General features: G+C 41.9%; 1 protein-coding gene across 2 annotated transcripts in view; it reads left to right on the top strand.

The window, feature by feature from the left end:
* ACAN (aggrecan) overlaps positions 1–23,958 on the top strand; it is a 228,571-nt gene that overhangs the window by 166,910 nt on the left and 37,703 nt on the right. Inside the window, exons 13-16 of one of the 2 annotated variants that reach the window (XM_085644462.1) lie at positions 11,904–12,017; positions 15,091–15,249; positions 17,815–17,897; positions 21,567–21,711. In XM_085644462.1, coding sequence (XP_085500588.1) covers positions 11,904–12,017; positions 15,091–15,249; positions 17,815–17,897; positions 21,567–21,711 — 501 coding nt within the window. The remainder of the gene's footprint in view (positions 1–11,903; positions 12,018–15,090; positions 15,250–17,814; positions 17,898–21,566; positions 21,712–23,958) is intronic. The other variant, XM_085644463.1, reaches the window with a different exon arrangement.

The following is a 23,958-nucleotide window of genomic DNA, read 5'->3' as shown; positions in this document are numbered from 1 at the left end:
CCGAAAAAAAAAATATTTTTTTATTTGGGCTTGGGGGTTGTTTGGGGACCCCTATATCAATGCTGGGTGGTTAGGATCTCAAGAAACTGCCTCTTTAGACATTTTTTGGCATCGTTTTTGCTGCCCAACTCAGAGAGCGAGAGAGAAAATGGCGGCCGCCGCTTCCTGGTTTCGACCGATTCGAATGTTTACTAAGATCTAACAGCCAATCAAAATCGCGCACGCCACCGTACGCGTACGGTAAGCGCACCGTAAGCGCACCGTACGCTGGCTCAGATATATATATTGATTTAAAGGCTATTTTCTCAGAATCTACTGAACAGATTTACACCAAATCTACAAAAGGCACTTCCTTGACCTGAGGACTACCTCTCTGCCAAATTTCAAGTAATTCTGTTCAGCCGTTCGGGCTGTAGCTGTGTCTAAAGGTCCTATGGAAAAATGCATGGGAAAAACGCGTTTTGGGACCCCCCTTTTATCTCAGCCCCCGCTTGACGAATCCCCCCGAGACTTTCAGGGAAGGAGCGGAGCGTAGCGCCCCACCTATTTTGAAACATTCGCGAGGATTCGTCGACCAGCGCCAAAGTTATTCAAAATAGAATGTTGCGTATTTCCTATGGAAACGTGGTCCTAACTATAACTACCTACTGGCGACCGCCAGTAGGTAATAGATGAACAGCTTTCGATCTCCCAACTTCCTTCCGGCGACGAGAGAGATCCGGACTCCAAGAATAAGTGGCAAACAGGTTTTTATTTTTCAAACAAAGACGTTACGACGTGTTTCGAGCACCTCCGTGCCCTTGAGATATATATATACACACACTTCTATGTATAGATAAGTATAAATATATATATATATATATATAAATATATATATATATACATATGTGTGTGTATAGTTAGCTGAGGTAACTATAGCTGCTGAATTTCTCTAGTTTTGTATGAGTGAAATTTGAGCCTAACTCTAACATCCCTGTGACCTTTGCTTTTTCAGTGAATTTCTAAGGTATTTTTAAATTTTTTTCCTAACTATAATTTCCCTGTAACCTTTGTTTTGTTCTGTGAATTTCCAACGTTTTTTTATTCTATTTCCTAACTATAATGTCTCTGTAATCTTTGGGTTTTTATGTGAATTTTGAAGGCTTTTTGCTTTATTTCTTAACTGTAATCTGTAACCTTTGACCGTGTGTGTGCATGAGTAGCTGTATAGGTCAGGGAGAGGGTGAGTGAGTTGCTTTATAAGTCTGTGACTAGGTGTGTGAGAGGTTTTGTTGTTGGTAGTGGCTGTATGAGTCTGTGAGTCAGTGCATGAGTATTTGAGTGAGTCTGTGAGTTGGTGTGTGAGTATCTGAGTGGGTGTCTTAGTGGGTGCATGAGTCTCTCAGTGGATTTGTGAGTGGGTGCATGAGTCTCTGAGTGGGTATGTGAATGCAAACATGAGTGTCTGAGTAGGTCTGTGAGTGGGTGGCTAAATGTCTGAGCTGGTCTCTGAGTTGCTCTGTGAGTCGGTGCATGAGGGTCCAAGTGAATCTGTGAGTGGGTGCATGAGTTTCTGAGTGGGTCTGTGAGTGGTGCGAATCTCTGAGTGGGTCTGTGAGTGCGTGCATGAGTGTGTAAGTGGGTGTGTGTGTCTCTCGGCGTGTCTGTGTGTGGGTGCATGAGAACTTGAATGGATCTGTGAGAGTCTGAGTGTATCGGTCTGTGGGTGCATGAGTCTCTGAGTGGGTCTGTAAGTGGGTGTGTGAGTGGGTCTGTAAATGGGTGTTTGAGTGTATGAGTGGGTCTGTCAGTGGGTGAATGGTTAAAAGGAGGGGGCACACAGGAGTAGGTCCTTGTGCCAGCTCCCCCCAGTGATGGCCCTCCTGTCCACCTTGCCTGCAGTCTGCTACCCTCTGTTGCCCTCAGTTTTTCTGCGTCCTTTGCTCATTTTTTGATTGTTTCTCTGCCTCTTCTCTCTTTGATTCTCCCCTTTAGTTTGCCTTTTCTGCTCATTTTGCCTGTTATTTTGGCCCTTCTTACTCTCTCCTGACCTTCATTATGCCTCTTCCTGCTTGTTTATGACATCTGGCTTCTTGCTCCTGATCTTTATTTAGCCTCTTTCTGCTCTGACCTTTATTTTGCCTGTTCCTGCTCCCTTCTGACCTTTACTCTACCTCTTTCTGCTCATTTCTGACCTTTATTATACCTGTTTCTTCTCGTTTCCGACCTTGAATATGCCTCTTCCTGCACACTTCTGCCTGTAACTCTGCCTCTTTCTTCTTATTTCTGACCTTTATTCTGCCTCTTTCTCCTCGCTCCTGACTTTTATTTTTCCTCTTTCTGTTCGGTTCTGACCTTTATTTTGCCTCTTGCTGCTGGTTTCTGAACTCTATATTGTCTCTTTCGGCTCATTTCTGACCTTTATTTTGCCTATTTCTGCCCATTGCTGACCCTTATTCTGCCTCTTCCTGCTCATTTTGTACCTTTATTTTACCTCTATCTGCTCGTTAATTACATTTATTTGGCCTTTTTTTGTGTTTTTGGATGCCCTTTAGCCCACCCAGGGCACCCAGTGAGCACTGTTGGGGACCATGTGGAGAGCCTCAATGACACCACGGTCACTGGCATTTCTCCCACAAGCAGGGAGCTGCTTGAAATAGCAGCTTCCTGCTTGCAGGAGAAATGTTTTCACCTGTTTACCTGCACATATATTTGCATGAAGAAAAACAGATGAAAACTTTTTGACAGTTCCAGCTTGCATAAAGCGAAGTTCTGTTTGCTTTTGCTTGGTGGGAGCTGTCAGTTCCCACCAAGCAAAAGCAAACAGCTACCTCCCAAGGGTGGGCACTACAGAAGGCAACGGGAGCTGTCCCTGGGGGGTAGTGGTCCCCAGGGCCGTAAATGTCTCCATGAGGGAGGCCGCATGGCCTTCTCTAGAACTTAGCCCCTGGGAGGTGGTGGGGGGTGGTGCGGGCACCCGGCATTCATTTTAGACATTTCAGCCCTGGGAAGGTGGTGGGGGTCCCTGGGGTGGGGGCAGGCTCAGCGGGTCCACCCAAATACATTATAAGCAGTACCCAGGGAGGTAGTGGACCCCAGGGCTGCAGGAGGGCAGTGCAGGCCCCCGCATTTTTTATTACTTTTGCCCCAGGGAGGTGATGGTCCCTGAGGTGTGGGGGGCCCAGTGGGTCCACCCGCATACATTATAAGCAGTGTCTCAGGGAGCTGGCAGTCCTTGGGGCATTGATAAGTCCTAAGAGGGGGGACCGTGTGCCCCCCTCCTATTTTTAAGTGATGCCCCTGGGACCTGGCACACCCCGGGGATAATTAAAAACAAGGGAGAGAGCCCATGCTTTTTTTTTCTTTTTTACTTTTTCAGCGAATCCTCAAATATTATGATTTCGTAGTATTTTGGGTTTTTTTAAAATGATTATTTGGCTTGTCAGGGTCCTTGTGGGACCCCAGGGCCATCTTTATGGGATTAGGGTATTCTTACCCTGCCCCCCTTTTAATTTTTTTAATATTTTTATGTGGGACTAGGCAGAAGCCGAGTCCCAAGATTGCTGCCAACACTTCCTGGTTGAAGTGTTGGCAGCCAATCAGACCTCTGCATTTCCCTGCATGAGCTTGTTATTATTCACGGACTTCCCTCGGACACAGATATCACTAACTGGTTTTCTTAAATATCTCAACAACTACCAAACAGATTCACAACAAATACCTGAAAGCATGATCTGCGTAACCAAATCTTCCTTTCTGCCAAATTTGTTGTAATTCTGTCCAGAGCTTTGGGCTGCAGCTTCAACTAAGGAAAAACATATTTTTTTACCCCCTTTTCCTTAGGCGTGATTGCTTTATTTTTGACAGCGAAAATGCCCGACGCGTTTTGGAGCAGACTGCTTTTTGCTCACGGGTCACTGTCAAGAATAAAACAATCACACTTAAGGAATTGAGCTGCTGCTCGTCTCTTTCTGCATGGAATCGGCGTATGGGAAGAGGTGAATATTGGGAATACTGAAGGGGTTTGCTATCCTGCCAAGAGCTCGCTGTCGTAATTGGCGGGATAATCAGCAACTTTGGATGTTTGGATATTAATATATATATATATAAATTCACTGAAAAAACCATAGGTTTCACACAAGTTATAGTTAGCTGTACATTTCACTCGTAAAAAACCAATGAAATTCCCCCGTTATAGTTAGTGCAGGCAACTATAACTCACGCGACCGCAATCTTCTGCTGATGCTAATACTGTATTTAGACACTTATTTGCCCATGTCTTCTTCCATTAAATTTTAGCTATACATATATTACAAATATTATTTTTTCATAAAGACACATATGTCATCAGCAGAGGATTGCGGTCGCGTGAGTTATAGTTGCCTGCACTAACTATAACGGGGGAATTTCATTGGTTTTTTACGAGTGAAATGTACAGCTAACTATAACTTGTGTGAAACCTATGGTTTTTTCAGTGAATTTGCAAGGTTTTTTAAATGCTAATTCCTAACTATAACGTGTGTGAAACCTAGGGTTTTTTCAGTAAATTTGTACGGTTTTTTAAATGCTAAGTTACTTTACGCCATTCGTGGCGTGCGCGCCCAGTTAACGCAGTTCGTTCCGTGCGCGCACTGTGAGCACGCGGTGCGCTTCGCGCACCGCGCGCCCACTTTACGCAGTTAGTGCCGTGCACGCACGGTGGTCACGCGGTGCGCTGCGCACACCGCGTGCCCACGTTACGCGGGATGGGCCATGTACGCACGATGCGCTTCGCGCACCGTGCGCACATGGGGGACATATTATGTGCTTCGTTGTGAAAGGTATTCATTTTTAGTTTCCTTGAAAAATATATGCCATGCACAAATGGTGCCCTTCGGGCACCATTTGCACACCGGGTTGGGGAAAGTGTGGTTAATTTTTTTTTTTTAATAATTTTAACCGTACGCGTATGGTAAGCGTAATCGGCGATTTTACGCAGTTAGTGCCGTGCACGCACGGTGGTCACGCGGTGCGCTGCACGCACCGCGTGCCTACGTTACGCGGGATGGGCCATGTACGCACGTTGCGCTTCGCGCACCCTGCGCACATGGGGGACATATTATGTGCTTCGTTGTAAAAGGTATTCATTTTTAGTTTCCTTGAAAAACATATGCAATGCACAAATGGTGCCCTTCGGGCACCATTTGCACACGGGGTGGGGAAAGTGTGGATAATTTTTTTTTTTTTAATAATTTTAACCGTACGCGTACGGTAAGCGTAATCGGCGATTTTTCGAAAAAAATTAAAATTGTTTTTTTGGCCTTGGGGGTTTTTGGGGGACACCTATATCGATGCTGGGTGGTTAAGAACTAAATATACTACCCCTTTAGATGTTTTTTGACTTTGTTTATGCTGCCCCCCTCAGAGTGCGAGAGAGAAAATGGCGGCCGCCGCTTCCTGGTTTTGACCGATTCGAATGTTTACTTAGATCGAACAGCCAATCAGAATCGCGCTCGCGCACGTCACCGTACGCGTACGGTAAGCGCACCGTAAGCGCACCGTAAGCTGGCTCAGATATATATATTGATTTAAAGGCTATTTTCTCAGAATCTACTGAACAGATTTACACCAAACCTACAAAAGGCACTTCCTTGACCTGTAGACTACCTCTCTGCCAAATTTCAAGGAACTCTGTTCAGCCGTTCGGGCTGTAGCTGTGTCTAAAGGTCCTATGGAAAAGTGCATGGGAAAAACGCGTTTTGGGACCCTCCTTTTATCTCAGCCCCCGCTTGACGAATCCCCCCGAGACTTTCAGGGTAGGAGCAGAGCGCAGCGCCCCACCTATTTTGAAAATTTCGCGAGGATTCGTCGACCGGCGCCAATGTTATTCAAAATAGAATGTTGCGGTTTTCCTATGGAAACAGGGTCCTAACTATAACTACCTACTGGCGACCGCCAGTAGGTAATGTATATATATATATAGAGAGAGAGAGAGAGAGAGAGAGAGAGTGTGTGTGTACAGACACACACACAGTGGCAGTCACTACTATGTAGTTATGGTTCAGGCACACTATCCATTGAAAGGCGTTTATTGATCTTCATATAAATTTGGCCCCCATTGATGGATCTTCACCGAATCTAGCAGTCGCTTTGTTTAGTCAACAAAAGTCGGGCATGCTAAATTTCATACAGTTTTGCGTAGGGCCAAAAATATTTTAAAAAGGTTAACCAAAAGCTCCCATATGATATTTTTCTTTCACATACAGCTTAAAGCTTTAAAAGGATTTACAACTAACTTGGTTTGAATATAGAACTTTACCCCGAAAGTATGCTTTTGTTGGCTAAGTAGTTCTTGAGAAATTAGCATTTGAAAATAGAGCCGGGGTGGGGGGGATTTTAAAAAGTTAACACTTTTGTATAACTTAATTTGCTTATAACTGCACTGACTGTTGAATATGCTTGACATTTGACAGACTCTTAGCATGTTGAGAATACTCCTGTTGTTTTCACAATTTTCGCTGACAAATCAAAGGGGGCACAGTTGAAAAGGGGAGCAAACGACTGTTCATTTGCTAATTAGTTTGGCACTGTATGATGAACCTGCAAAAATTTGGCACAAGCTAGAAACCATTATTTTTCTATTAGCTTGTCATGTTTTATGTCAATCCATCAAGGAAGTAGAGTTAAGGGGGAGGTCACTAAAATATTAAATTGCTTATACTGTGGGTCTGTTTGAGAAATCTACATCAAATGTGGCAGGCTGTTAGCAAGTTAGCACCCAGTGCCGGTTGTTTCAAGTTTTCTGATAATCCAGTGGGGGAGAGGGCCTATTTAAAGAATATGGTAAAAAAATGTTTGTTTTAATATTAGCTTTGGCATCATTAGATGTTTCTACATGAACTTTATGAGAGCCCTTTAGCCTTCTCTTGGCATGTTTACATGTTTAAGGTTAACTGGATTGATCGGAGGAGAAACAATAAAAAGGGGGGCAAAAAAGTGTTTTTTGCTTATAACATTGGCACAGCACAAAGTTTGGCTTAGAAGTATTGGTTTTCTATTGGCTTATCTAGTTTTTTGCAAATTGATCAAGAGGAGGGCAACATTAAAATAGGGGGGGCAGTTAAATGCACATATGCTTATAACTATTGTGCTGTTTGATGAATCTGTGCCAAAATTTGGAATACAGTTAACAAGTTGCACCCGGTGCAGGTATATCAGGTTACATACACAGCTAATTGGAGGGCAGAGGGGAGAGTAAAAGGAGTGGGTATAAACATTTATGATTTACTAGTAACTTTGGCACCATTTGAAAGATCTACAAGGAATTTGGCAGAGGCTTTGCATGTTTAGCCAACTCTTGTTTTTCTCAATTTCATGAAGGTCCACCAAGGGGACGTGGTGGATTTCATGAAGGAGTCAAAGAAGTATTCATTTGCTAATACATTTTGGTGTCTCTGCTGTGCAAGGCTGATGCTAGTTGTTCACAGAGCCTGGGCAAGGGGCACGCACAGAATTTTACATGGTAGGAGAATGTGGTATTTCATTAAAAGAAAACAATGAATGAAACAACACAGTTTGCGGTCAGTTTTGATTCAGCAAACCTAAAACTGAAAAATCCCTGAAATTCACCAATTCTGATGTGCTGCAAACAATGCATACCATAATTCTGGCCCCCCGTCATGTTCAGTACACTCCTAAGTCAATGGCATGTAAAAAAAAAAATGGTTGTGTACAAAAGCCAACAGGGCCAGTATGAATTTCGGAGTGCAATGTCTGTTGCACACCATAACTGGGGAATTTCAGAGCGTTGAACCATAACTGATCTTTAACTGTAGTTTTCTTTGCGTGTGTGTATATGGAGTAAAATCACACAAGGGCGAATGATGAGTAATTAACACACCGGGGATGATTTCGCTTTTTCACTGGACCTGGCCGATGATGTTGCATGAGAAGAACAATAATACATGTTGACCTGGTGAACACTGAGGAGCAGTCATTCTTCTTGTGATCTCGCGATCCCCGTAGCCGTACATATACATATGTGTACATGTAGCAAAATATGTTGTACAAGCACAGTTGGGACACGCTAACATGCACGCATGGTCACACATTCACTAAATGCCCACTCAGAGCCACGTGCATTTCTCCAGCAAATGAACAGTGGCATCAATGTGTTGCCTGGGATTCCTCTCGCGCCAGCGTGGACCTGCGTTTAATTAATGTTCTCGTTTGCCACAGTTTCTGTGTAGTTTTGATCTTTTTCTTTGCTTACTCAGGACATGTGCACGAGATGTGTGCATCCCTTGACGTACAACGCTGTTTGAAATGCCAAATGCTGTCACTCAGACATCATTGCCAAAGACAGGCCGCAATGCTTTGCTGTTCACCCTGCTTCCGCCACATGCTTTATTTCGGTTTCCACAGCCAGCTTAAACTTAATAGATGCTATTGCTAATGAAAAAGGAGAACCCCCTTCTGCTTGTTCGCTTGATTTCCATTTTGAATTGTGGATGTTTACTGTTGCTGCTGCCTGCTGAAAAGTAAAAGGTACATGTTGGAATTAGGTCACATAACATCATCTCCAACATATATTCCCTTAATAAAAGATTAGCGATCATTTCTCTGGACTGCAGTAGGGGAACTAATTGAAATCATTAACATTATGAGTTCACACTCAGATTTCTTGATGAAGAAAACACATCAGACCATAGTGCCAGGTGTAAAAAAACATTTGTGAATATATGCGTAGCACGATAATATGAATTAATGCACTACAAAAAGCATTTGTTGGTTTGCCAGTACAAGCCCCAAAAGCAGACAAAAAACGAGAAAGTGAATAGCATACACTACCTTGACGCACGAGGTGACGTTGTGTGTCTGCTCAAAGCTGAATTGGTCTGCACCAGCCTCAGTGCACCCAATGACCACAGTCAGCTCACCCAATTCACGTGAATCAGCCATTGCCAGGTTCATGGTGGGTTAAGGACAAGGAAGGAGCCCCTTGCATCATAGGACATTAATTAAAGTCAGAGTTATGGACAATAATACCGGGATGGGGATGTTTCATATGTGTGTGAGAGAGGAAGGTTCATTACGCATAGAAACATGGGCAAAATAAAGTAGAAACAATCGCATTTTGATTTAACTGAAAAAACGTGCAGGTGTGTACTTCCAATGCATTTTAAACGTCTTGAGGGCTTAGGATGTGAACCCTGGACAGCATAGCACCGGAAAAGTACATGTTAAATATGAATTATTAAAGAAGCTGGAAAGTATGCCAATAGACAAGTTAATAACCTGAAACTCCTGACTTTGTCTTACCTGATCATTGCAAGCACAGGTTGCTACTTAGTGGCACTGCTTCGGAAGAGATCAGTAATACATTTCCTGTCTGAGGTAGAATGAGACGTTGCTGGGAAAAAGGGTTTAGTGAAAGGGTATCGGGGACAAGAGGCGGAAAACCCTGCTTACATCACCTGGCTGCAAGCTTCTCATCCTCCAGCCACCCTTCTCAACACCTAAAGGATGGTTAGACATTAGTCACAGGTTAGAATGTGTGTAAAAAGGATGCTTGCATGTGCCAAAGTCAATCATTGCTGAAAACATGGCATCCTAAAAGCAGTTTTATAGTATGTATTTTCCTTTGCAATATTAAAATAGGAGCTACCTGTCCTATGACCCGTCTGGAAGCGATTTCCGTTAAAAAAACACTGCAGCAGTAGCCCATATCTCAGCAGTCCATAAATAGTAAAATATGTGGTACTCTATTATCTTCCCAAAGCACTGAAGGCAAACCAACCAAATATGGCCCTTTAGACCTCATGTAATGGCGTGAGACCAAACTAGTATTGTGAGGTGTCTGATATACCACTCCATTGTCCACAACAGCCCTGTCTAAGTGATGCACACGAAGTAAGCATCTAAGTACTGATAGAACAGATGACCTATGACTCCTGCGGTTTTGTTATGGATAGAGTCCTCTGTCAGATACTAGCTGCCCACTCTGGGCAGAGTACAGGGCCGCAGAAGGGACACGAGAGGTTTATGTTTGTGACACATAGACTCTATAGTCTGATTCATCAGAAATAGGCAACAACAGTTTGTGACGCCACCCATCACGTAATGGAAATCTATTCACCTTTGCAGTCAATCTATTAAATATTGTGAGGTCATTTGTGTTGCCTGAAATGTGGCACTTTTGCCTATCACCTCAAATAAGTCATTCAAAGGCTTAAGGCATTTGACAGCTGGAGGCCACATAATTACTAAACTGTTAGTCAAAAAGCAAACCAAACTGTTATATTGCTTGTCAAAAACATAGGGCCTGATTTAAGGAAAGGCAAACAGTACTCCATCCATCAAGGTGATAAAGGACATTACCTCCACCACCCTAGAAGAGTACCATCTATCAAATTTAGAGAAGACCGCTGGGTCAGTGGTCATTCCTGGACAGTGAAAAGAACTGCTGTCACAGTGCTTCCTTTCAATGTACAAAACGTTTGCTGGACGGGCGCTGCCAGTTTTGATGGCTGTTCATAACTTTTTTCCAAAGTTTTTGTTGTTCGGAAAAGAACTGGCAACATGTATGTTTTTTTCTGAAAATCAAAAAACTAATGACCATGTGCCCTGTAAGATTTTCCCCAGGGCATTGGAGTGATTATTGTGTTTTTCTGTCCCTTACCACCAGGTTTTTCCTTGCAGTAATGAACAGAAAAGAAAGACGTTACGCCATCCACCCTAAATAGGGTGGACAGAGTAATGTTCTTCCTCCAACAGCCCTTACTCTGCCAGGTCGTTGGCTGAAGTTTTCAGTCAATCTAGCCAGAGGGGGCTCTTTTGACAGAAACATTAAGGTCTGCCCATCACTAAATGTGGCGGGTGGACTGAGGGTTTAACGGACGGGTATAATGTCACGCCTTTGATGTAGTATCCTGCCCACAAAACTCTAAATCATGCTCTGAATTACAATCTAGCCAATTTGAGATGATTTTAGGAATAAAACATAAATGAGTAAAATATTACATAAATAGGCATTGCACCAAGCACAAATAAAAAAATGTGCTTCTTCAAACATTTTAATGGTGTTCTGCCACAATCGCAATATTGAGCTCTGGCAGTTGCCACTAGCCCAGCTTCTGCATCAGGTAAACGTGGCATGAGTTTTCGACACATAGACTGGAAAAAAATAATACATGAATCCCTTAGTAACATGGTGGCTTTTTCATCTGTTACCTGGCAGTTCCGTTTTCAGTTTTGATTACCCTATGTTATAGCACCATAATTAACCAATGAGATCTAAAGCAATGACAGTCCTGAGTCCAAAACCTGTAAACTCCTAGGGGCCATTCCCCCCAGTAAGGGCAGCGAGTTACAATAGAACTGGAGGGCGACAGAGGAGGAGTTTTAGTTGTCAGGCATTAGGGCATACATAAACAGTTACACCCCTCTACCGGCCCCTTTAATTAAACTACACTTATAAGATGCCAATGTTCTCATCTAGTAATGATAACCAAAAATAGTTAATATAAATACCTGGAAAGCAATGAGTGTGATCTAGTCCATAGTTTTGAAACGCCAGGTAATGTTTAAAGGGACAAGGAATAAACAAATAAAATAGGAAAAATATGCTGAGAGTATGCACCATAGATATCAACCTCTCTTTCTGAACTGAACATGCAGAGGTGTATAATGGATGCCTATTGACCCTTGGCAAGTGACCTCTGAAGAATACCTAAGTAATGGGGTCCAAATGACAGCTTCCAGTCTCTTGGGCCGCCATCTTGAAAGGCATCACTATGAAAGACATGTGCCTGCACTATGCATTGCAAACTCCCAGCAACAGCAGCATCAGTTCAAACTATCCTGGAACAAGTGACCACATACGTTCTCCTTTTTGTTACATTCGCTGCCAGGAGTCCTAACAGCAGACCCTTGATTTCTTGCAGACATTGATGTGTGCCTCTCAAGCCCCTGTCTGAATGGAGCTACCTGCGTTGATGGCATCGACTCTTTCACATGCTTATGCCTTCCCAGCTACGGAGGGGACCTCTGTGAGATCGGTACGAGCAACCTGGCTTGAGCTAACTTTACTAACACCTGCATCCAAACCGAGGAAGGCTATGCTAGGTTCAGTGGGCTAATCCCTAACCATGACCTGGTGCTGGTGTGGTGGCAACAACATGTTGATGTAGAATAGCATGGTTAGCATGTGTCATTCGTGCATCAATGTATTAATCATGCATTCTTAAAGATTTTCTTCTTTTTCAGCATTTTTTTTCTTTGCAGGAGCTAATTTGCAGCTTGCTTTTTTTCAGAAACAAGGCTTCTTCGCCAAACATATTATCGTTCAGTTTTCTTCATCGATTCTTTTTGTCCTGTGTATAAAAGGTTCAAAAATGATTCGAGGTGAACATCCATGCTTCTTAATAAAGATTAAATCTCCTCAGTAAGTATTGATGGCCTAAGAAGTCGCAGATTGTTAGTGGATGCTGAGAAAATTGATAAATAAACTTAAAACGTTCGTTCAATACTTGATAAAAATACTTTTCAGATAGCTTGCAACCAGCATCATCTCCTCTGCATAGGTTTGTCCCTAGAACTATAATAAATCTCATCCTACTCAAGAGCTGTGATGGTTTAAGAATGAAATTATGACCCTCTGTCTTGACATCGGGAGATAAAAAGGCAGAAGACAATGGTAGGCATGGAATATAAAGACAGAAATGTTTCTACAGGCATCATAAATTGTCAAAGTTAAGCTCACAAGCCAGAGCACTGTTTCAGTCTGTGAAAGATCTTACGAGGCAGAATACTGGCTCCAAAAAAGTATGTCACCATTGAAATACCTGAAACATACAAAAAACAAGTCCCATAGCATCGGCTATGAGATTCTAAATGATGAGAATCCACTAAAATGCTTCATTCAATTTCCCACCCTTTCTCCAAGTGCAGAAGCAATGAGTGGCAGAAGACATCCTAAAATAATTATCACATTTAACACAACTGCCCCCACCTGAACACGGGTCATAAAGTCTTCCTAAAATATGCTTCGTCTGCACATTCACCATCATGCTAATGGAACAGAAACCAAAGAACTGGCATCTCAGACTTAACCAGCTACCTTGCTGGAACACATTTTGTTCTCATGTTATGAACTGCTGCTAGCCATCTGCACGCCCTCTGGAGAACAATATGCAATGCTACACTGTCTTTGGGCACCTTTCTTTGCACGAAAAAGGCAGAAACTTTCCTCACTGGATTCATGCAGCCTCAGGGCCATAAAACCTACTCCTCATGACAAACCTCCATCATGTAGAAAATCATGGAGAAACATTAACCACTGAAGATAAAGCTCCTAGAAAACGCCAGAACTGGTTTCAGACATTAACCCAGCACTGAAAATGCCATCCTTCATGGGGGTATTATACCTGAATACTATTGAGACAACAGTACTCATGCGTTCGTCCGACCACATTCACCATCACAGACTCCACTATGCTTCTCTTCTGTTTGCAACCAGTTATAAAAACTTTCGTAAGGGCCTAAAAACATGGCTATTTAACCAGTAGATGTTATCTCTTTGTTTCGCATTGTGTCCGATGGCGCCGGGAAACCTCCAGGTAGCTGTGCGCCTTGTAAATTTAATTTTATAATAATAATAATTTGCAAAGGAATTGTGAACGTCCATCTCATGCCATGTTCTAGAGTGGCTTAAGCCTGTCTTGCAAGTCGGGTTCATCCATCCTGCAGATGGCCAGAGCAGCATCATTCCAGAATACTGTTGTCTCACTGAGTCAGTTTAAAAAGTAAAGGGATTCCCTTGTTGAGATAGTTGCAAAATCCAATAAAACACTGCACAAGATTCACGACAAAAAGATATTTCACATAACAATTAAGTAACAGGAGACCATATAAGTTAACTGCATCAAAATATAAGGGGCATATAGACCAATACTAAACCAGATAATTCAAGCAGTAAAATTCTTGTCATTTTAAATTCAATAAGAGCGGACTGCATACACACCTATGAAAGTAAGTATACATTCAGCCCTGTTTAAAGCACACAATGTGCTAGCTCGAATCTGTGAACAGTATTTATACCTGATTATCAGATTACCAACAACTGATACAGTTAGTAGATACATCATCAGAGATACCTGTTTATATGGTTATCCAACGCTCACTAATGCTTAATTTCTCATAGCAAATAGTTATGGAAATTGAAGATCCCTCTCCTAATACTCGCTGCCATTTAAAAGTCCAATCTGCAACTGGTGCACAAGAGGTTGTGTGCCAAGTTTGGCTTCTAGTAGGTATTTACTGATGTTCAGACATAAATTCAGATGTTTGGCTTCTGCTAACCAATTTCCATTGCCTATCGGAGCTTGGATTGTTAAACATGGCATTACAAAAAATCACTCAGTTCTAAAATCCATTCCTGGTTAATTAATACTTCTATGGGTTTTGCTAAAGAAATATATACTTAAAGTCACATGTCAAAGCTGTACATATATATAGATTTAACATAAAAAGCAATCACCAATTTACCTTGGAGATGGATATCAGTCAGAGAACTAAAAAGCAATTACGTAAGAGGAAATATATACTTGAAGTCACATGTCAAAGCTATACAATCATAGACTTAACAGAAAAAGCAATCACCAATTTACCTTTGGGATGGATATCAGTCAGAGAACTAAAAAGTAATTACGTAAGAGGCAAATATCTGGAATTTCCAAATCATATAGATGAAAGCTACCAAAAGAAATGATTTTTTCAATCTTCTCGCCTTAAATTGTTTTAGGTTAGAGGAAAGCTTAAAAATCTTTTGGTGAACAGTTATATGTGCAAGAGACTTGACTTTCCACCTCTCCTATGTGTGGTCAAAAGTGGGAAGAACATGACTGTCATTTTTCCTTTCTTTACCACACTTCCCCATGCCCATGGATCTATGAAGTCTTCAATGCTACTGTTGCTTCTACTTCAATGAAGGTAACCATCATATTTCATTTAATAGGTCTCTGAATTCCCACAGAAGAGTATTAGGATCCAAGTCCGACAGTCTAACTTTGGGAACCATTCAGTTACTAGTGTATGGTCTTGTGTGATTCATGCTCCTTCAAATCATTTCAGATCTGAAGATATGCGAGGAAGCGTGGACCAAATTCCAGGGTAACTGCTACAAACACTTTCCAGAGAGAGAAACGTGGGTGGATGCTGAAACGTTGTGTCGAAATCATCAGTCCCACTTGGCCAGCATCCACAACCCTGAAGAACAGGAGTTTGTTAACAGTAAGTCCAGCATTTATGAAGTGTTGAAGAGGTTGTGTTACAAATGTAAGAAAGGATTGACAGCACAAATGTTATTATCATAATAATTCTGGAATACATGGGAAGGAATTGATCTGTCTTCCACTCATAGGGAAAAGATTTTGTATTTTTTAAACATTGTTGTAAATTTCTGAGATTACTAATGTTAGAATAATGTGTAATGAACCGTGCTGGTGGTGCAGACTGAACTAGAAGGCTATCCATTCAAATGTTTATAACATTGAAAGACCAGCCCTGTTTCCACCTGCTGGCTCAACATCTATTTCCTCGATGACACAGATTAAAGGCGAAGAGAGACAAACCCATAGAATAATAAGCACAGACAGTGACTTCTCTCTACACTTTCTCATCTCACCCTTCTTTCAGACAAATTACCTTCTCCTAATTGTGTCAGAAATATGAAGAGCAACAGTGGCCAAAACCGACTTCTCATTGTAAAACTCTGCATTCTACTCGACACACACATAAGCACAACACAGGTCCATACTAACACTAGGTAACCAGTCTACTAGAGGTCACCAGCAGGTAGGAGAATGAAGGCAAGACCAAGAGTTGGTAGTTTCGTAACAAACTCTTTCTCTAGCCCATAAGCATGAACAGTATGTTCTACTGCTTTGAGAGCACCACATGGACAAAACATTCTGTGGCCACTTGCTGTCCAGTGGCATAAACAGAAGTCCAGAAAGAATTAATATATTCTTTCAAATAGGTGAGAACGGTGTACAATACAATTTTAAAAGCAATTTTACTGTTGGTAGGGCATGCATACATGTTCTGATCTTACAATAAATGTAATCTGCAAACTAAACACGTGTCGATAAATCAGTGAAGTCTCTGATGTTTCTATAATGTGTTGAATGGCTGACACAAATGATGAGATACAATGTGAATTCAAGGCATATACAAAGAAACTCTCTTGCAAGTTTCAAATTTTAACTTAATATTGGCACACATTCCTTGCCCTGTGTCAAGCCTCGCTATTGACTTGAATACATTTTATCAATGAACACTATGCATTGCTATGCCTTCTCGGATATAAATATAAATATAAAACATGACAATATTTACTTTTATTGGATTAACTTCTGTTGGTTTCCTGAACACTGAACAAGACTTGTCCTCCGATTTTGTTTTGCATTTTTTCAAAATGGAGGGCATTCAATTATAAGTAAAAAAAATCTCGAATAATCTTACAAAAACAATGTGGATAAAAATCAAAGTCAAGAGTTTTGATTCGTAAATTTTACCGAAGTTAAAATAGCAGCAATTTAGAAATATACCTTAAAAAATTGTTGTGGTCGATATCAATTTGTAACAGATTGTTGGATGCATCTGAAATAACCGTTAGGTATCTGTGTAATTTGAGAAGAGCCTCAATAAGTGAACAGGTGTAATTCGAAAAATCATGTCACATAAAATCACATTTTAAGAACATACGATTGTGGGAGATATTCAGATTTTAAGTGCAGACTATGTTTTTGATGCCACACTGCAAAATACTGCATTTCAGTTTTTACATATCGTATCAGGATCACACTAAAATCTCATTTCCTTTTTGATGGTCATTGTCCTTGGACACAATAGTAGGCAGCTCATCAGATTATGTTTTGGTTCATACAGCAGTGCATTACCTAAAACGTTCATCCCACCAGTGCTCCCAATTTCCAATTTGGTAATTGTGAGTCTGGGAGGTGAGACGTTTTCTCAGCGATTAAACCCAACGCAATGACCACAACTCCAAATTGTCAGTACTTTTTCCAGTGGAAGAAACAATTATCATCATGCATACGTCTAACATTAAAATGTGATACCCAGATTATATGCCCTCTTTTCTAGAAAAGCCCCTTTAAATAACCCAGCATATATAAATGAAAGAAGAGAGGCGTGATGAATGTATGTTATTAACACAAGCCCATTCACATATTGAGCTTGGATCACAAAGACTACTCTGCGAGTAGACTTGACTTATCTTTGGAGTACTCCTGGCTTAATACTGATTTTCAGGAGTGGGCCACGGGTACTCTTGTCTACTCCAGGTACTCAAGAGTGAACCGCGAGTACTCCAATAGTATGTCACACCTACTCTTGGCAAAATAGTTCTAAATCAGGCCCAAAAGCTGGATTCTGGATATTTAGAGATTAATACACCATTGGTACAGGTACTGGTGGATAACATATCTCTATAAAAAGACCTACTCTAGACACATGTATTCAACATTATTTTTGGGGAAAATCTGAAACTTACAAAATAGTACCTGACCAAAAGAAAAAGCAGGCTATCCAGCATATTGCTTCATTTGAGCAAGCTACAATGCAGAGTCTTTCACGGTGGATGGTTTAGTTTGTGAACAATAGTGAATTCTGATCAAATGTCAGTCGAGTCTTTAGAAGGATGTGCTATGTCCAAGGTTGGTTTGACTTTTCATTGAGATGGGTGGGTTCCTTTGATAGTTCCTTATACTGGATCAGTGGACAGCTGGCACTACCAGTATTTTGTGAATAATCTTTTCCTGTCTCTCCTCATAGACAATGCACAAGATTATCAATGGATTGGGCTCAACGACAAGGCAATCCAGCATGATTTCCGCTGGTCCGATGGGCTTCCTCTGGTAAGAAATTTTCTGAAGTGAAGAGAGAGATTTCTTGCTCGTGCGATGCATAGCTCCTTTCAAGTCAATAATCTGTGGACAATCTACTAATAGAATTTTTTGCATTTAGAAGAAAAGTAGCTTTCTAAACACGTGACAGGGGGAGTAGGAAGTTGTGGACTTAAGGGAAGGACTAAACTTTGGGCTAAACATTTATTAGTTTAGGGTTAACTTTGTTTATTTGATATTAAAGCTTTACACGTACCTCACGTCTACCTCCTAGGACCAGTGGAGTTTGTAGACAAATAAAGTGCATATTAACAACATTTCTTAGTAAGGTTTCATGTGCCCTCCAGCAGCACTGATGCTAAGGGCTATCAAGTTAGCAAAAAAAACCAACCTAATCTAACCCATCCCAACCATCCCCGTCCACCTCCCCAGAACTCTTATGAATTCTATTAATATACTCCAGGACACATATGATAATGCTGCCACCCCGAATTCGACCTACTATTTGTTCCTCTAACCCGATATAGAGAGTTGGGTGTAGTTGAGGCTGAAATATGTAAAACTTTGAGGAATTTAGGACACAAGGGGGCATATACACAAAGACCCTGCACCACCGAGCGTCACTTTTTTTGATGCTCCGGTGGTGCACAGTGATGAACCATATTTACAAGGTCACGCAAAGCCACCCGGCATGGCTTTTAATGGCCTTGTAAATATAGCCCCCTTTCACTCATTACTCTGCGTGAAAAGGGCATTTCATGGGTGTTGCTGTGGGTATTCCCACGCAACACCCATGGATTCTGACGCATTCCCAGATTTACACGGTTTTGTTAACCTGGGAATGCGCCAGATCCTAACTCCTCCCCAGGGGAGGTGTTAAAGTGGCGCAACAAGGAGAAATACCTTTATTTCTTCTTGTTTTTTGCTCTTTCTATGTGTGCTGCATTTTACATCATACATAGAAGGAGAAAAATGCCATCAATGGGCACCTTTCTGCACCCCAGGCACCGTTGCACCATGGTGTAAGGGTGCCTGCATTAGTGCTAGGCAGCCAATTGTGCACAAGCGCAGTGAAAAGCACAGGGATGTGTCATATTGCTGCAAATACGACGCATCCCTGCACTTTCCCAATGGCGCAGCTCAGTGCAGCAAGATGGCTTGTAGCGCTGCACTGCATAAATATGCCCCGAGACTTATACAAATTCCGTTGCTAACTGATAGCCAGGATTTCCAAAATGTTGCAAAACTACCGCCTCTCCCTCCCAGTCCCAATGAAAACCTTCAATCATTTGAGAAGTAACCACAGTCTAATAACAGCTAGAGTGTAAAAACTCGTACTCACTTCTGCCTGTTGTCATAATCAATGTTGTTAGGAGCAAGTAACTACTTGAAGACGACGAATCTTAATTCAAAACCATTTAGATTTTCTTGAAATAAAAAGAGAGGATTTTTTCTATGAGTACGTATTTAAGTTTTAAGAACCTCTTGCATACTTAAACGGAACATAAATATTGTTCAACCAATCTTCTATTTATATGTGTAGGAATATGATCCTAAAATCCAAATCTTAAAAGCAAATGTTGCATCTATTTGGCAAACAGAATCCTCTTATCTCGCATACTCACAGAATACATTAAGACTCTGTAAGTTTTCAAAAAGAGCTCGAGCTGGAAGGTCTACCCGCTCCCTCTATTGGAGTGCACACATACCCATCATAAGAATTCACCAGCCAATGGTGAAATATAGATTTGCTCAGTGTTTTGAAATGAAAAACAAACCCTCAGAAGAAACTGAAATTAAAATATTGATTATTGTGTCGCTTTTCTACTACCATACTAATAGATAAGGAAATGTACACATACCAGTGAGGGTAATTAATCCCATGCTAATTGTGATGTTCCATGCCCAGGGAGCCAGCTTCCAATCTCTTATATTTCGTTTTAACCTAGTGCGGGGGGAATGGGGCAGATAAGAATTTCAAAAACCACAGAAAGCACCTGGTGCATTTCAGCGGAATTACTCCTAACGCAATAAATGAAATGACCAAAATGTCAAGGCAATGCGATACTATGGAAGGGGTGTCAAAGGCCTTTCCGTAATACCACATTGCTGTTGCAATGGTGCATTTAGTGCATTTTGTATGATAAGCAGCGCTCACTGTCTACGTCCCCTGCAAAACATCGTTTACTCCATGCATATTGTCACATGTGCCATTACGAGAAATACATAACAGAAGCACGGCGATATCAAACTTTGGCTCCTCCCCGAGTGGTCTAAAAATAGTCACCTGCATGGTACTTGGCGGTGGGTTGTGAGGGTCCCCAGGAGTAGTTGGAAGACCAGGCTAGAAGAAATGACGTATGGCCTCCACTGAAGCTTACAAGTGCCTCCGTTGCACCATTTCAGAGCAGTGAGCGGAATTAGCGGTTGATGACGCATCACCACCGATATGACTAAACCACTGACAACAGTTTATCCAGAGCTCGGAGTAGCAAGAACTCTCCCCTGCTGGAAGTTCGAAAGTGTAAATCTTCATTAGCTAGGAGATAAGGTTTCTATAGGGCAGCATTTGCTACATGGAAGTGTCTCCCATTGACCTTGGAAAGTTCACACCTCTCCGAGCGTTTAGAAGATGGTTTAAAACCCATTTCTGCCCAATACTAACCTTATGCAAATGGTGTCTTCCCTCATCAGACTCAATTGAGTTGGTCACCGACCTGCTAATTGCACAATTATTTCTCAAGGATGTCTTCAACTTAATGATCCATTGATGCATTCCTAAGTCAGCTTTTGTTACTGATCCCCCTCTTATGTTAATGTATACTTGCATCTACATTTAAGCATTTAAGATACAGCACCTTGGTCTTGGTTGCCCAATATAAACATTTTACATAAAAAATAAATTATATATGAAATGTCATAAACATATAAAATGTTACTCATGGTATGTTTGCACCCCACATGTACAGTACTAGGTAAAACCCCACATAATTCATAGTGAATATGGCATTTCACTTTGGGAAAAGATGACACAAAATATTGTAGACACAAAATATTTTGTCCAAAATCAACTATTATTCCCGTAAGAACCTATGGGCAAGATTTAAGGTTTGACGGACAGTATTCAGTCCTTCAGGATGGTAGTGGATATTACCTTAACACCGTAATGGAGTACTATCTGTAAAATGTAGAGATGACAGCCCAGCAGTCATCTCTGTACATAGATAGGGACTACCATCATGGTTGTTCCTTTCAGTGTACAGAAAGTTTGGTGGACGGCCACCAACGGTTTTGGCGGCCATTCACCAAACTTTTTCAGAGTTTTTTTTGTGGAAACAAACTTCCAAAGCAGAAGTGTTTTTTTCTGTCAATCAAGGCCATGTTTTTCTCGGCAGTTGCAGGCCAAATGTTTGTTTTAGAAGGGTTTCTTCACCATATACACGTAGGCAGCATTCCATAAAATCGTGGTGAGTAAAATGTTGCAAATAGATCTTTCAGATTTTTTCAGCTTAGAAAATATAGATTGAAGCATCGAGGTCAGATAACATGAATTTGATCCAGGGCTGACCATACGCATTAAGTATTAGCAACTGAGACAGTGGATAAACATCACCATTGAGTAATTTTTGTCCAGCTGAGGTTTATTCCCATGCTTATTTCAATGTTTATTCTTACTTGAAGCAATATGAGAACTGGAGGCCAAACCAGCCAGATAACTTCTTTGCTCACGGAGAAGATTGCGTTGTGATGATCTGGCACGAGCGTGGAGAGTGGAATGATGTCCCATGTAACTACCACTTGCCATTCACATGCAAGAAAGGAACAGGTAAGACACCAGTATGTAACCAAAGAGCTGCTGCATGGCTGCGTTGGCCGCTGTTCTAATAGGCACATCATCTTTCCATATTGTACAGTTTTCAAAAGGAGTCCTCAAGATACATGATTTGGCACCATGTAAGGACCAATGCATGTTAGGGTGCACTGCCAGGGCAACAGTATTCACAACCTATAATGTCCATTGGTCATATTTTGATCAAACAAAAATAATGTTGGTTAAACCCCCAGATATCAGTTGACCAGGGCCAGTGATTTGCTGACTATGTCAAAGTGGCATATGGCTAACCAGCCTCCAAGCCTACTGCATACTGACATGTTCTGTATGTTGAAACTATCTGGAAACATCTGATGGTGCAACCCTAGACATCTGGTTGTGAATTTTAGCTGCAGGCAGATTCTTCCAGAGACTCACATGTATGTTTTTACCCATCAATGCTGTTTTTTTGTATTTGCAAGCATTGTTGGACACCAATTCCCCAGGGCCTGTAAAACTCACAGGCTGATGACCAATCCTTGTAAGAAGTATTGCCACTCTCCCTGGAAATGCGGACAGCAGATACTAGTTGCTAGAAAGTGCAGAAACTAGACACAGCTGAAATGAAATGCCAACATTCTCCTCTTTAGTCTGTAACTGTCAGGCAGCAGTACACAGTCAAGGCTGGCATTTGGAAGTTAGTATGGGGTACACAGTCTACTTTAGGCAGTACAGATATTAAACGGAATAAATACATTGCCCATGCAGTGTTATTCCTTTCATTAAAAGAAATGCAATGTTTATTAATATTACTCAAACATGTTCTTAACTCCAAGAAGTCTTAGGGTCAGCAGGTTTCCCATAGAAAACCATTATTTCATTTATTCAAGAATTAAGCTAGTAACAAGCCAAGTCAAAGTATGTTTTTATCCACGGCACTGAAGTGTACATATCCTAGTCTTTCAAGGTCTCGTTCAAGCTCGTTGATGAGTTCAAGAGCACTGCGAGATAGTCCCATCAGTCAGTGCAGAGGCAGGAGAGCTGTAGTTGGTGGTGTGATGTTTTATGGTGAGCAACTCAGGCTGATTGATGTTGGGTCAGCCTTTGCAAGTATAAGCACTCTCCTTCATGCTGTAGGAGGAGTAGGGGTTGGTAGAACTTGCTACATACAAACTCATAAAAATGTACATAAAAACTCCATGAGATTTTGCGGATGTTCCACAAGTGGGTGGGAGCACCACTTTACGCTGATTTTTAGTGCCAAGAGCTTGTTGTGTACTGCAACGTGAAGGGCACCACACGGCGCACCATCGGGCATTGCTTCTTTGATGCTGGTCAAGTAGTTTTTCTACTCGAGCGGCAGCTTTCTCACTATGAACAGTTGCAACTGTCCGCAACCGCCCATGTTGATAACATCACATCGGGTGCCATCCTAGCCTCCGAAAACTGCAAGGTGGTGCCAATTCTCACTTGTGCTCGGCAACTGAACAATGGCGAGCCACACACAAGACAAATCTCCACCACCCAGCGGTTTTACAGAGTTTTGCTGGAGTATAACACAGAGTGGACAAAACTCTGCGAACTTCGCAGGTGGAGTGGAATTTATTGCCCACCCCTATTGAGGGGGAAGTGATGGCTGATAGTGGTTGCAGAGTGCAGCTGAATTCATGTGGACTCAGTGATGGCCACATGACTGCAAGGCGACACAGTGTCTTTTTTGTGGCTTTTGGACATCACATCTGGGTTTCTGCCTCTCATGTATAGCTCAGGTTGGGCTACAGTGTGCTCACAGTGTTGACAGGCCACCTTCACGGGTGACACTTGCATTGTCACACATGACCCTCAGATCTGTAGTGTGGAAAGGCTCACAACAGTGATGGGCCACCTCCCAGTGTCCCTCTCACAGGGGCACATATCAACTGAACACCTGTGGGTTGTTGGGGCTTACAACATGGCCAACTCACAGGGTGCCTCCACAGGGTCTCAAATCAACGTCACATTTACAAAGTGCAGGGTCTCGCAATGGAGATGGAACCCCTCCTAGAGTGTACTCACATGGTCACATATTAGTGCCCTTCCTACAGTATTTCATAGAGTGGAGTACTAGTGTGCTCAGCTAAGGGTCAGACTGGCTATTCAACCGTCATCTCCAGAGCCGGTCTGAGCATCTGATGGTGTATGGCATACAAGGCAGTCTACCTCTTTCTCACCAGGGCTGAGCCGTGTAGGTCTTCTCTGCAGTCCTAGGAATTTTCTCCTAAC

Source organism: Triturus cristatus, chromosome 3_1, assembly GCF_964204655.1.
Source record: "Triturus cristatus chromosome 3_1, aTriCri1.1, whole genome shotgun sequence".
In the NCBI taxonomy this organism is placed as follows: domain Eukaryota; kingdom Metazoa; phylum Chordata; class Amphibia; order Caudata; family Salamandridae; genus Triturus; species Triturus cristatus.
Note: the sequence above shows the minus strand (reverse complement) of the source record. Positions and strands in the feature narration are given on the sequence as shown.